The 15,323-nt window shown below is 42.4% G+C and overlaps 1 protein-coding gene across 1 annotated transcript in view; it reads right to left on the bottom strand.

The window, feature by feature from the left end:
• The window catches only part of eif2ak3 (eukaryotic translation initiation factor 2-alpha kinase 3), a 38,382-nt gene extending 23,059 nt beyond the window's left edge, over positions 1–15,323 (bottom strand). Inside the window, exons 1-2 of the mRNA XM_078276876.1 lie at positions 14,809–15,323; positions 2,372–2,501 (exon numbers count right to left, since the gene is read on the bottom strand). Of these exons, the coding sequence (XP_078133002.1) occupies positions 2,372–2,501; positions 14,809–15,116 (438 nt within the window). The 5' untranslated portion in view covers positions 15,117–15,323. The remainder of the gene's footprint in view (positions 1–2,371; positions 2,502–14,808) is intronic.

Raw genomic sequence — 15,323 nt, 5'->3', positions numbered from 1 at the left:
AAGAAGTATTTGAATTATTTTCAGTTTAACCTCTACAATTCCAGAGAGAGAGAAAATATGTTTGAGCAAATGTAGGTTTGCTTTGTTTATATTAAAAACACTTCAGTTCAGTGGGGTCATAATGTGATGACTTTCACTGTTAATTGAGTCACTGTCCAGAAAAGTTTGTTGTTATTACCGAATTGTATGACTTTCTACACTACTGCCTGTTGTAAGTATGTATGTGCATGTGTCCATGTAAGTTGTTTTGTCACTATCACATTTTTTATTAGAGAAATGTAAAGATAATGGGGGGAAAAAGTTGAATTAACAGTAGAGGAAAAGAAACTGATGTTGGGGGGAAAAAAACGCCCTTTGAATCTCGGAGAAGTACATTTTCTGTGAACTAAGAAAAACAGCCTAGTTCAAAACAGCAAGTTGAAGACTTTGATCAGACCATAGAGAATCATATTATCCATCCACTGACAGCATGAGAATCTGCAGTTCCCATATAACAAGTGTGATATCTTGTAATTCAGTCGATAATATAGCGGGGTGCAACTTTATATTTAGGTCAAATTTACATTCTGAGTGGAGAAGCTAAACTTCACTCTCACAATCTTTACTGTATTAAAGCGCCCATATTATGCTCATTTTCAGGTTCATAATTGCATTTTGAGGTTGTACCAGAATAGGCTTACATGGTTTAATTATTTTTTTTAAAACATTGCTGCAGCTCCTCTTTTCACCCTGTGTGTTCAGGTCTCTGTTTTAGCTACAGAGTGAGACCTCTCACTATTGTAACAGCTTTGTTGGCAGTCGCACATGCGCAGTACAGGGTAAGATCACATCATCTAGCTAGCCATTTGTTTCTACAACTTCGGTCAGTACAAGGCAGTATTAGCCGGGAGACTTCTTCTAAACGAGGGCGCACTTCCAACTTTGCGTGGAATACCTGCAGAACAGGGACATGCAAGTAGTTCTTTTGTAGATTATGGTGAACTAGTGTGTGTTGTAGCAGTGTTTTTCAGAACGAGCTAGCATGCTACGGTTGGCCACCTCGTTTCGGCTAGTGATGTAAAAAGCCCTGCTGATTTTGAACAGCTCACCCGGAGACTGAAGGCAGGACACATTCAGAAAACCGTATCTCACTCAAAAAAAGCATGGATTTTTTTTTCTTCCAAGTTTGTATGCGTGTGGAAGCACCAGAGACACAAAATAACACCCCAAATCCCAGAAAAAAGTGGGGTTTTTTTTCATAATATGGGCACTTTAAACTTCCAGTGCTTTGAGGAGCCTTTAGGGGTTCTCCACAACATAACCTCTGAGGACCCGAGACAAAAGGTTCATGAATTGTATTTTTCTAAATCTCAAACACAGCAGTTTTCAGCAATGCGCCATCAGGAAGCAAGTTGGAAGGTTCTTTTTTTTTTTATTCCAACCCACACTACAACAGCTGAAGTCAGTGATTCCTTCCCTCCTAATTGTAGGTTTGCTAATCAGTGGACTTCGCTGCTGTAGTTTAGTGTGCTAGGATGAAAAGATGCAGACTTTTCAGGCTGAATGGCACATAGTTAAGAACCAATTCACCCACTAAAAAGCAAACCTGTCAAAAGGAGTTAAACTTCATGAACTGGCTCTAGATTATTATTTTTTTGTTATACCAGACTAATAAGGCCGAAACGTATTTATATGACAGAGCCAGAGAGTTCATTACAATGAAACACGCCTCACCAACAGCAGCAGACAAACATTAGACTGATCTCAGCAGCCACCCCGACTTTTTCCCTCAGGCAAAACTCTCACACAGAGCGAGTCCACATCAAAGTAAACCATGAACACGTCTCTAGCATGTATCTGGGAGAGCTGCGTTTGGGCTACACTTCACTTTCAGCATGTCGGTGTGGGCGGTTTAAGCTTCTGTATACATGTACAGACGAGGGGCTTACTGCGCTTGTATTTGTAAACCACCACAGTCAACAAAGAGGCTAATCCTCCAGGCAAAACAACTACTCCAAGATTTATGTGGGGGTGTACAGTATGTCTTGGGTATGCGTGTACATGAGATGAATGTAAGCAACAGGAACCCTTGGTTGACTGGTCTTACTGTCGACGGAAAGAAAGCCAGGAGGAACGGCGTTTGTTATGAGGCAAAGGCCGCATCCTTAACCTCTTTTTCATCTTCTGCTAGATCTTAATCAGTCTGTTTAACCTGTTTAAGGGGCTGTGGTTGACTCTTTATTGGCTCTTTATAGTTTTAGTATACCAATCTGGATTATTTGAATTATTATACATGGAGTGGCATATTTGTTATGGTGAAAACTGTAAAGGGCAATACATCTAGATTTTGATTGCATTACCATTCACTAACATAATGCAAAGGTTGGTCTACCTCAGGTTTGCTGAGGCTGGAGGACACCAGACACCCTGAGCCCACATCTAGGTCCCACTGCTTCCTGCCCTGGTTGTGAGGATCCAGAGCCGAAATCCGCCCATCCAGGGTACTGATGATCACAAGAGACCTGCGGACACAACACAAAGACTTCAGCACACTGTCCAAAATAAGCAGTTGGGGACACTTATTGCAGCTTTTCATACTGTAGCATAGGAGTGTAACGATATCGATTCAATGATTAACGATCCAATAGCATCGATGCAAAGAGAAAATATCGATACACATCATCATCTCAAGATGCGCCTTTATTTTGAAAATTCCAACTTTCTATTTATTCTTTTTATCAAAAAGAATAGTTTGCTTTTAATTTTAATGTCTAAAAGAGCTCAGTAATAAAATTGTCAAATCATATTGAGGTCGCGTTTCACTTTTCACATATTGAAATGTATCAATAATTAAGGTCTCTGCTGTATTACTGTGCTGCAAAGTGGCATGTAATCAATGAAAATATGATGCCATGTGGCAAAAAAAAAAAAAAAAGCAGTATTACAGTTACTGAGTATAACTCTGTGACATTGTATGATTTCCAATTACTCTCGAACGCATCATCTGGGTTCCTGTGTTTTGATGGAAGTTAGAGTGACTGGAGGGGTCAAAGGATGCCACTGACAGGCGACTAAACGAAATGTCCCGTGTCAGAAATAAAATTACAGATTTCTCTGGTTTGAACATTGTTGGAAACATTTGGGATAGTGTAAGTACACAACTCAACAAAATATATATAACATAGGTATAGTCATTTTGATGGTAAAAGGTTACATATTGTACCTTTAAATGGGCATTAATAATATCGTCTCATATCCATCGCAAGCCCCTGAATTGAATCAAATCAAAATCATATCGTGGCAGACTTTGTGATTACAGCAAATATTATATCGTTGTCCAAATAATCAATATTGTATTGGGAAGCGTACTTGTGTTTTACTACACAACTACTGTGGCATGGGTACACTCTTTGCAGCCCTGGGCACCAATGTTTTTTGTTTTTTAGTGACAGTGGATAGACAGGTGGGAGAGAGATGGGGGATGGCACGCAGAAAAGGGCCGCAGGTCGGACTCGAACCCAGGCCACTGCAAAGGACTCAGCCTACATGGGGCGCACGCTCTTACTAGGTGAGCTAGAGGTCGCCCCCCTGAATGTTGACAAGACTGTCTTGCTCTCTCACTGCTGTGTTTTTTTATTAAAAAATACACCAGTGTTGACCTATCGTCACAGTGGGGGTTTATGTTTAATGCAATCAAATACAAGACATTAAAGGGCGAAGAATTGTTAAGCGGGGGTGCAGATGTTGTCTTTTCCCCTCTAGTCCTCAACCTTATTTTGCAAATCAGGGTGCCCTTCAACTGCAGCCAACAGCACACCTGTGCCATGACAAACCCCGTCCTGTCAGCTAGTATGGGCGGCATGTTGATTAAAGATGGGAGCAGACCTGAGGATTATCAAACCTGACCAGACATCCCACACATAGCAACTTATTTCCATAAAACAGAAAAATGGGATACAAGAACTGTAAACTCTGTTCAAAGAGCTTGAGGTGAGTGAAAAATAATGGATGGAAGAACTAGATTGATTGAGTATAGTTTATTACTCACAACACGTCACTCCCCCCCCCCATTTACTCACAATTTAACATTTTTTTTTATGTTAACTGTCTCACAGAGCGAGCGCACCCCCCTGGGACTGAGTTTAAGATTTAGTCTCAAAATCAAAAGAAAGAAAGAAAGAAAGAAAAAGCTGGCAGGCAGACAATGGTGACTTCATTTCTACAAGCTCTGAAAAAAAATAAATGATTTGCTTTTCTTTTGTCATCATTTTATTAAAAGTGGACTATATTGTTATCCCCTCTTTCTTTTTTTTTTTTTTTTCTTCCAGGAAAGGCATAACAGTTTGTTGCACCTCAGGTATGGGAAGAGCACACTGGTGATGCTCTGAAACAGATGGTAACAGCGACTGTTAAGAGCACACAGGGGGAATTGACATGGATACTATTCTCAGGCTGTTAATACTGCCATAACATTAGGCTCATTTACATGTAAAACCACAACAGCAACAAAAAAAGTTTCATTTATCGACAAAGTCCAGGGGCGTTGGATTCGACATTTTCGGCTTTCTTCTGGGCTCTCCAACATTAGCAGAAAATTAGTATTCACAAATATTGGCTTGACTGCCCGCAATGCCATATCAGTGCTGTTAAGAAAACAACCAAACCGTGCGTAATTTTACCTTCACAGATGTTTGTGAGTTTAGGCACTGTTGGATATAATAAAAAAATGTTTGACCATCAGAGATCATAAAAAAAAAAAAAAAGTCATACTGTTATTTCAAAAATAAAGTGGACATATTTTCCACATATTTCATTCTGAGGCATTGTTGGCAGAGACACAGTGAGAAGCTAAAAATAAAATGCGGGGTGAGGGAGGGGGGGGGGTAATGAGATGCAGCAGTTGGAAGAGTTTTCCCTTAGATGATGTATGGGCTACATATTTCTCACAGCACCAGTGCACTTTACCTCTGAGAAACAATGTTTTAAATAATTGTGGTGATGGATTTATAGATTTCAGTTGTCCCGCCCCCAATTAATTCTGTAGCTCTACCAAAAACATGGTGAAGGGATTTTCTCCATCAGTAGTAAAGTACAAATTCTCCAAATGAGTTTTATTCCTCTTTATGTACCCACACGGCAAGATTCTATTTCATCTAGTAACTCCAGGCTAAAAACAGTTTAAGTGAGTTGAGTGAATCGAGACATCCAGCCCCACCCTTTGCCTAACTCTTAAGGGTTTTGCCGCATTGCTTGTCAATCATGTCCTGAGCTATGGCAGGGGCCACCTCCTGACTATTGATTTGTATCTGTCTAGAGGAGATGCTGTCAACGGGGCTTTTAGCTTTATTTAACACATACACACATGCCGGAACTGAGCACCCACTGCTTCACATCCACACAGCTGGGACCCAACCAGCTTCGCACTGCTGGCCACTGGGGCATGTGGGGTTTTAACTGCCTACACAGCAGTTGCTGAGGGAAGAGACAGTGTTATACTTTTACGGCTCAGACTGAAAGATATTAGGAAATAATGAAATTCATCTCCCTTTATTTACGCGCAGTGCAAGAGCTGTCAACAAAGCCGAGTGTTATTTTCATCACCTGTGCTATCCATCATTTAGACTGAGCAGGTGAATTGCTACTGACTAGCTATAATCCCTTATTGATCTCACTTATCGAACACTCTTCAGTCATGAAGGGGAAGGAGCATGTTCAACGATGTTTAAGCCTTAGGAAAACTAAGAAATTGATTGTTTCAGAGGGTGCAAATCAATTTTAGGAAGGTTTTGCTTCTGTTTCAATGTAGTCCCTCACACATTCACAGGGAGTTAAACTTGCTGCTCTGGACCAGCTAGTTTTGTTCAGCTCAACTGATTTTGGGAAGTTTGCATAAAAATGCAAATAGGATCACTTAACAGTAATGAGCCATGTGTCTCTCTGCCCCATCAAAGCCAAGATTATCTCCCCAAATCTGCTTTTAGCATTATCAGCATCGCCACTAGCACTCAAGTGTAGAGTACTAAGAAAAACATTGTTTTTCCTCTCAGCCACCAATAAAAACAGAGCGCTAAAGCCCGTTCTCACCCTCTCGATTGGCTGCGAGACCCTGCCAAAAATATTAGGCTGATTGGTTGTTGCTAAGCAGTCAGCTCTCTGAGAGGGTGGCAGCTTTTGGCGGCCTCCGCTCGGCCGGCCCCGCCCCCCTCCAAGTCATGCTGTGAATGTAGAAGTGAGGCAGAAGTCACCGAGAGCATCAAGTTCAACTTCAGAGATGGAAACAGGGTGCGCGAGAGATAGAAGAATTTCATTCGGAGGGAGATCAAAGGCTTTTGTGGACTCTTTGTACTCCAGATAAAGGATAAGGACTAGAGAGGGGGTTGGGGGCACTTAAGTCTACAACTTAGGTATCATGATGGTAATGGAGAAAACGAGCAGTGGAGGAAGGGAGGGGTGGGGGGGCGGGGGAGTAGCTATAAAAAAATAGTACTAAACCGAACAATAAAACCAACTCAAACAAAACAAACAGCCCTACTGTATCATTTATTTTCCACGTCTGAGCCCCGAGACACTGCTGCTCTGCTCGTCACCAAAGGGATAGCATGTAGCCTGTGGGGCTGCTGCCGTCGACTGTGGCAGATGCAGGCGGCGGAGACACTGAAGAAGACGTTGGAATGGAGAACGAAGAGGGAGAAAGAGGGAAAGTAGTGAAGCTGCCAACACACTGAGGGTTGTAAGTGTCCTTGCCTGTAATGCTGTCAAAGTGTCATAATAGTGCAGAGCGTCTCTTCAATCACAAAGCGTATGGCGGAGCAGGGAGCCAATTAGCCTCGCTCTCACCAGACTCTCTGCTCCTCAGAGACACTCAGCCTCAGTCTACACACACACACACACACACACACACACACACACACACACACACAACCAAGCTGCTGGTAAACACACTCCATTGAAAGAAGCAACCAGGATGTTTACACAGGCCAAGTCTCCAAGGAGCGGGAGCCGTCGAGCCGCACCAATCGTAACAGCCTTGCACTTTGCAGCAGCCAATGGAAGCACCGCTTTTCTCCTTGCTTAGCCAATGGGTGGGCAACTCTGCAGACTCGGAGCCAATGGCAGAGCAGAACTGCCTGTAACCATGCAACAGCGAGCAGCCTGGATGCACGCTGGAGTGTGGAGTTCTGCTGCTGCGTGGCCACCGAGAAGCAGAACAAAAATACGAGAACATGGGGAGCACGTGGGGAGAAAGTTATGGATGCAGCTCTGAGCCGGCCGCACCCAGCACCAGCAGCTGCATCAGCAGGAAGGGAAAAAAGTATCAAGTGCCTTGTGTTCAACTGTGCACATTCTTACAGATAAGGTTTTAAAATGTCTTTATTCAGAATAATAATGAAAGAAATAGTAACTTGGGTACCTAAGTTTAAATGTTTTAATGTGGTAATCCCATCATTTAATTCAGGATATTAAAAGGCTTAGGACCTGCAGGCAGTTAGCACAGCACAGCAGGAAACCAGAAACTGGTCTTTTTCTTTAGCAAACATGAATGTGCTCCCATGTGCCTAACAATGGCTACACTTAAACACTTGCAGTAAAACTAGATTAAATATCCCGGTTAAAAAAAGAAAAAGAAGCATGATTACTAATCAGAGATGACATAACAGCCGCACTTAAAGACAGCTTAATGTGACTTGAATGTTTTATACAACTGTCCTCTAAACCTTGTTGAATAATCAAGTGATCATTTTTTTTTTAGGTTTTTGTCACAGCAGCTGAAGCCGGATTAATGAGGACTTGAGTGACAGACCTGCGATGTGCAGTCTCCTTAAAAAAAAAAAAAAAAAAATCAACCTCACATCCATCAGGGTCACTGCAGCAGACCAGCGCAGCAGCAGAGAGCAAAGGGTGTGGTTAAAAAAAAGTCTAGTACTAGCGTAAAAAACACACACACCATTTAAATCTCTCTCTCTCTCTCTCTCTCTCTCTCTCTCTCTCTCTCTCTCTCTCTCTCTCTCTCTCTCTCTCTCTCTCTCTCTCTCTCTCTCTCTCTCTCATATAAGTGCGCTCCCTTCTCCAACCCATTTTATCTCACACGTGGTAAAATCCAAACTCTATGGCGCCACACTCCTGGCGGCTGATTGGCTGGGCTGCAGCTCCGATCCGAGGATCTGATTCGTTGTTGCTAAGCAGTGAGGAGCCATCGAGAGTGAAAACAAGACAGCGTGGTCCTACTAACTACCAGCTAACTCCTTGTTTTCATCCTCTCCTCTCCTCCCTCCCTCTCTCTGAGTATCCCACCTTTTTGCCTCTGCCCCACCCATACTGCAGTGCTGCAGGATGGGTCCTGCCGACTTACCGAAATAGCCACTGACTGACCTAATAAACTCATTCCTCTCGATAACACGTTGAAAAACCAATAGTGTTCAGCAATCACTTTTATGAAGAACTGGTTACTATTTATGTCACTGCACACAGTTAGGAAACAACATGCAGACAAGCTCTTCTATAACCCAGACAGTGTTCATCAAGTGCAGGGAGAGTCAGGCAGTCAGTGACAAAGACATAATTATGGTCATCACATCCCAGCATCGGCCACTGCTGCTCAAACCACTGCACACTGGACAACAACTTCAACATTACTACAGAGAGCAATCAAAATAAGAAATAGCTGAATAAGACAAACAAATAGCACCAGACATGAATACAAATATGGTTACCTAAGGAATTAAAATATAATATACAAGCTTGTTTGAAGTGACACTGAGTTTAGCAGCTAGAGGTAAACATTCAGACCCCTCCAATGTAAAACAACTGCTGTACACAAACTTAAAAGTGCTCAATTAAAAACCTCCCAGAGGGAGTTCAATCATCTTCATCTTGACCTGTTATTTTGGGGACAGTTTCTATTTATAAAAACCCACAACATCTCCCTGGTTACAGTTAGTGGACTACTGAAACAAAGTAAGAGGAAAAAAAAACACAACAAGGATGTGAACTCTCCCCTCCCAAAAAAAAATGATAAAAAAAAAAAAACTTTTCCTCCTCCTCTTTTACCTAACTATAGCCAGACCCATGTGGCCAACTCAAATTCTGAGCACTAGCCCCGTCTCTCCGACGCAATTGGTGGACAAGTCGCCCTGCTTGGCGGATTGGCTGTTGCTAAGCAGTAGGCTGGTGGGAGCCAGCCGGCAAGCACGGCGGCCCACAAGAGCTGTTGCTGCTGCAGGGCCCTTGAGGGGGAGGGGGGGGGAGGGGACAGGTTCCAACAAAGCTGCTGTCCTCTCTCCTCTCCAAGTGCTCCCTAAGGTGCTGGAGGTCCCGATGGAGCACTCAAACCTGCCAGTGCCGTCACATGCATGATTCACATACTGTACACACACACACACACACACACACACACACACACACACGCACACATGCACGCACACACACACACACAGAGAGAGAGACAGATGTAAACACCAAGTCTCCAGAGCAGAGTAACATATAGATGGCAGCGTTACAAGTGAGGTGACAGCCGTCAGCTGACACAACAGCAGCTTTCGTCACAACTGAAGGCCGGATCAAAGCGAACATCTAGAATATTTATAGATTACAGGATACAGGGGCGAAGGAGGGAACGAGGATGAAAAAAAAAAAAAAACCTGACAGAAACTTAAAAATGTTGACATGTGAGCGTTGACTGATTCTCAAGCTGTCCGCATGAAATGTTTGCAAGAGTCTGAGTGTTTGAAGTGCTCCACACCAAAATCTAATTTGGAAGAAAATAAAAAGGGCTTTTCATCCATTCTCTTTAAAACACAAAGAGATCCAGGCTGTGAGAGTTATATTATCAACAAAGCACTAAAGTGAATCTTCCAAGGTGGAGTGGGTTCATTGGTTTGGATTTTGTGTTATGAACAAGGTCATGATACTTTTTTTCTTCTTTTTTTTTTTTTTTTTTTTAAATGGCGACTTTGTAAAGTTGATTAAGGGTGTGTTAACATTCTTATTTTCACCACAGGAGCTCGTCTGTTTGACTTGGGACAACAGCCGCAGGTAAAGCCTTGAAAGGTCACAGAATAGATAGATAGATAGATAGACTTCCACACTATTTTAAAAAAAAATACACAAATCCACGTACACATCAGGAGCTGCTGCAACAGGCAGCCGCACGACACCGCACCATTGGCGATATGTTTTATTTTTTAATTTTTTGGAGCATTTTTAGGCCTTTATGGACAAGACAGTTGAAGAAATGAAAGGGAAGAGAGAGGGGGAATGACATGCAGCAAAGGGCCGCAGGTCGGAGCCGAACCAGGGCCCGCTGCGTCGAGGACATATAGGATATACAGGTGCCCGCTCTACCAACTGAGCTATCCGGGCGCTCACGTTTTTAAAAAGGCTGACCTGATTAATCGTAGACATAGAGGCGATGACTTTCCAAAGTGTTCAATTTGACGGTTTCACACTTAGTCATAGCTGGTTTTCTTTTCTATTGTTTAAGTCCAAGTCGCTCTATTACCAACACCAACCATTCCGTGGGTTTTGTTTACTATACTGGGACAACAACTTTTTTTTTTTTTTTAAAAGAGGAATTGATTCTTGAGAGACATTTTTCCTTCTGTTGTAAATGTGTTTTCTGACATTTAGAAGTCTTCTTTTGCTTAAATTGGCCCATTTGAAGGGAAACGGCAAATTTGACTAATGGATGGAAACAGAGCATGGAGTAGAGTGTATACTCAAGGGGTGACATTAAAAAGCAATGTGTATATGTATGAAAGTAAGGGACAACGTGATATCATGACTTCACGTACACATATACGCCCACTTTCTTAAGCCAAGTGGCGTGTTATCTGTACGCATTTTGAGCTATCTGCGTGTATGTCTACGCTGTATACAGCGGACATAAACATACACACCACTTGCAGAAAGTGGTGTGTTATCACCTAAACATACACGCCACTTTCTAAAGCCAAGTGGCGTGTTATCTGGGCCGTATACAGCGGACGGGTTGGCTTTAGGAAAAGAAGAACGGGGTTGGCTTCAGTAAAAGAAGAGAGCAACGGTTGAGTTTAGCAAACGTGACACACGGGACACAAAGGAAAAGTGACATGCAGGACAGAAAGTCCTGTGTTGCTGAACCATCCTCCTCCCCGACCAACCTCCCTACGCTGATTTTTGCCCTTTCATACTACTCGCTATGGTGTAAATTCACACGCAATCGCAAGGTAAGTCAATGGAGGCCAAACGGCGTTGATAAACACGCTAAAAAGTGATTATGTGTCTTGATAACACGCCAATAATGGCATACGAATTGGCGTGTCATACATACGCCACTTCATGAGATCACTCTGTAAGGGAGAGCATTGCGGAAGGAGCAGGTGTAAGATGAGAGAGTAAAGACAGACAGGATGTGGTCGTAGGACTGTTTTGACACTATGACAAAAACTTCCATAAGTTAATTCTTATCTTGTCATATTTAACATATATATTTGTTGTGGTTTTATAGATATGCTGTTTAATAAATAATTCACCTCTATAGTCTTGCTGCATTTGCCATCTATGTTCATTCTTTATCTTATTGACATTTACATGTCACAGGTTTGTTTTTGTGATGGGGTGTACAGTCATGCCCTCTGTGGCAGCATTTTGAAAAACTGGCAGAAATAAAAACTTAGTTTAATGCTATTACTTAGGTTTTGCACAAATAGACAAGTACAAAAATAACCTTTGATGAGCTCAATATTTCTAGACTATTTTGAATGTAATAAACCAAAACAAAAGAGAGGAAGGAATACTTTAAATCATTTAATGCTATGGACAATATATTCTAAACATATTACCCAAAAGGTGACTGATAAAAAGATGACTCAAAGCCAATAAGTGGTGGCGGACAAACTGTGAATAAGAGAGAAGAAGCAGCAGAAAGCGAACAGACACAGGTAGGTATAGTGAGTGGAATCAGACGCAGGCAGGCACAGAACGCGAGCAGTGGCAGGGTGTGGACCAGCAGCAGGATCAACGCTCAGGAGTTCTCATGCAGCAGCTGCGGTGCCTGGCGGGGGGGATGGCCGACTTTTTATCAGAGCAAAACTCTGCTCTGACAAGGACTTCAGATTGACTTTTGATTCTGCACTGCAGATGACAGGCAGGAGTCTTAAGTTGCCCTCAAACCACAGTTATTCTGCTGTCACTTATATCCTGTTAAGTTTGTGTCCTCGGTAGTACACTGGTTGTAAACAGCAAGCCACTTCCTGCCCGTCTTGTGCAGTGGTGAACACAAGGATTGTATTCCTGTAAAAGCTGTGTGAAAACAGCTTCTTTTTTTCTCTGTCTTACTAAATTTTTCAAAAGAATATATTATACGCCAAGTTAACCACAATCCCAAACTGGCAGTTTGATTTTCTGTTTACTGAATTGTTTACCTAAAGTAAACCTCTTTGACTTTTATGCACATCATTTTTTTTTTTTTTTAATATTAGTGTTTCTAAAATTATACTAAACTATATACTAAAAATCCCAATATATTGCCTTACGCACAGTATCGAAATATATTGCAATATATTGAATCGTGACCCATGTATTGTGACACGTATCGTATCGCCAGATTCTTGCCAATACACAGCCCTAACGCCAACTTATTACACCTATTCCTCTTGACTTGAGCTTCATGGGACTGACTGCACAGTGTGCTCAGTGGCTGCCTGTTGTGACAAAGCTGGGGTTGTTTGGTACCCCAAATAACAAGAACTAATATCTGATGTTTTGATTAAAACAGAGTGACGACGAATGGGAAACATGCTGCCTTTTTACCACCATGAAGATACAGCAGCAGCAAGTTGAAGTATTAAGCTACAAAACAGCAGCAAAAAAAAAACTCAAGAGGTTCCACTCCAATGTGTTCAATGTTATGACTGACTTCGATCCAACTTCCTCTTGAAAAGCAGACAGCACATGTATAATACTACACAGAGAATAATTTAGTGAATGACCGGATAGGCTTCAACGAAGAAAAGGCACGGGAATAAGAATGATTCTGGAAGCTGTATCACAGTCAAAAGTAGCTGGAATGGTCTTGGTAAAACAAAAACAAAAACAAAAAGAATAACATGGCAGAGAGAAGGAACATCCTGAAGAACACACTGCGCCAAAGATCTAAGATGGGCGTCAAACCCACTGTTTACCAAGGAAGACTAAATCAATGCCCTACCCACTGCGCCAACAACTGCATCTCACTTTGGGTAGCAGCAGCAGGTATAACAGGGTTCGGGTCTGTGTGAAGCTGTGCACTTTTGACTGACAAAGATCCTGGGGATTTTCTCAGCTGAGTGACATCGCCTTTGCATAACAGTCATAAAATAATAATAATATGCACTTGTCAAGTCTGATTTGTGTTCTTGGTACCTGAGTAGAGCTAGAGCACCTATCGCACGTTTGCTTTTCATTTACAACAACTGCTTTCAGTTTATGTCCAAGACAAATGTCCTAACCAGGACAATGACAATAAATTCCCACTTAGCCATTTCTACTCTGTTAAATAACAGATCTGTGCATCCAGGCAGCATCTCAACATGTCAAGTCAAACACTTTAGATAGGGTATGAAAATTTGTTTCTTGTCCTGCAAAGCCACTTTGCCTTTGACTTCAAATTGCAACATACTGTACATGTCATGATCACTTCCCAATTAACTGTGGTTAATTAAATAAACAGACTCGTACTTTATTCACACTTTGCTTTTCTCAGCTAAGATCTCCTTTCAGGCGGGTCATAAGATGATAGTATCTCTGTTGTTAAGTGATTAGGAATGTTCCCTTCATGTAATGTGATTTCTGTATGATAATGAATGGAAACTGGGCAAACTGACGAGTGAATGTTGACAAGAAGCCCCGGAAACAAAGCAGGCAGGGTCCTGCCCTTCACACCATTCTTCTTGTTTATTTAGCACATAAACTGAACCAAGTGCAGTTTTGAACTTTTCAGATCTGTGGACTCCCTGTCTGAGAGCATGATTACAACGTTACCTGTATGCCCAGTTAGTTCATGGATGCATACTGTATTAATACAACTTCCGACATGCCCAAATAACAACCAAGACATGCTTCACGGTAGTAGCCTGCGTTCAGTGCGCAGGGGACTTCACAAACATTCTGAGTGGATGAACTGCAAGGGCGTTTAGCCCGGACATGCCAAGCCGAATGGACTGTACAGACAGTCTAGCTACGTCCTAAACACTTTAGACAGAATAATCTCAAATAGTACCTTAAAAGTAGCTAGTTCAAGTTAACCACATATGACTGTCGCATGTGTTTTTCCTGTGTACTTTTGACGCGAAAAGTACACAGGCTTTCGGAAAGAGGAAACTGTCAAACTTTAATCAAATCTGCGCCCATTATCCGACACGAAGTCAAACTCACTCGTCAACAGTGTGTTTTTGTACTCTGACAGCTCGCTGCCACCGCTTAATATTTCTTCTACGACAATATATCAACAATACGAGTAGGTGAGCAGCGATAATACTGGTTAAAACGAGATGTGTGAGTCGGAGGGAACATAGCAATCTCCTCCACAACAAGTTTTGATTGCAGTACTGAGGCGAAGCAATACATAGCATGCGTCCAAAGCACGAGACGGTGAGTCTCAACAGCCCGGTTAACGCGACGTTATAGCTAGCTAGCTAGCTAGTTAGTTCAATGAAAAAGAAAGTTTTTCATGCTTTCATTTGGTTTGTTTGTCATTTGTGGAGGTCGTCCACATTTTGCAAGTGTGAAACACGCGTGTCAAACTGCAGGTGTCCGATAATGGGTGTCTAGCTGCTGGCTGTCTGTTAACTTTAACCATTTAAATAAAAATACCTTGTCGGTTGGACGTTTCCTTTACTTTCTCCATAGGATTCGTCGGTCTCCCCCGCCGAACCGTTATCGTCATCCTCAACGGTAACGTCAGCTACAATAACCGGGGGGCCAACGTTCTCCAAGCCCCGCTCCATGACTCTTGCACCATCTTCCCCCGAGGTCGAACTTGAGCCCCGGGTGGCGGACTGCGGCTCCCTCCCGATGGCGGAGCCTTGAGCTTGCGAAGTCCCGAATCCGATGAGCGCTTTCAGCAACAGCAGGAGCACCAGGGAAATGCTCACGTTTCCAAAGTGAAGCCCCCTTTCCATTTGTAAGACTGGCACATTAGTGAAATATGAGATTTACATGCCACTGGCCTTGTAAATCTTAACATGAAAAAGTTAAAGTGCAAAAAAACTGTAACTACAAAGAAAACTCCGTTGTGTCTTGCAAAACGCCCTTCTGTTCTTTAAGTAAACATAAACAGCCACTGGGACACCATGTTATTCCCTTTATACTTCACACAAGACTTGCCT

This window comes from Sander vitreus, chromosome 20, assembly GCF_031162955.1.
Source record: "Sander vitreus isolate 19-12246 chromosome 20, sanVit1, whole genome shotgun sequence".
NCBI lineage: Eukaryota > Metazoa > Chordata > Actinopteri > Perciformes > Percidae > Sander > Sander vitreus.
Note: the sequence above shows the minus strand (reverse complement) of the source record. Positions and strands in the feature narration are given on the sequence as shown.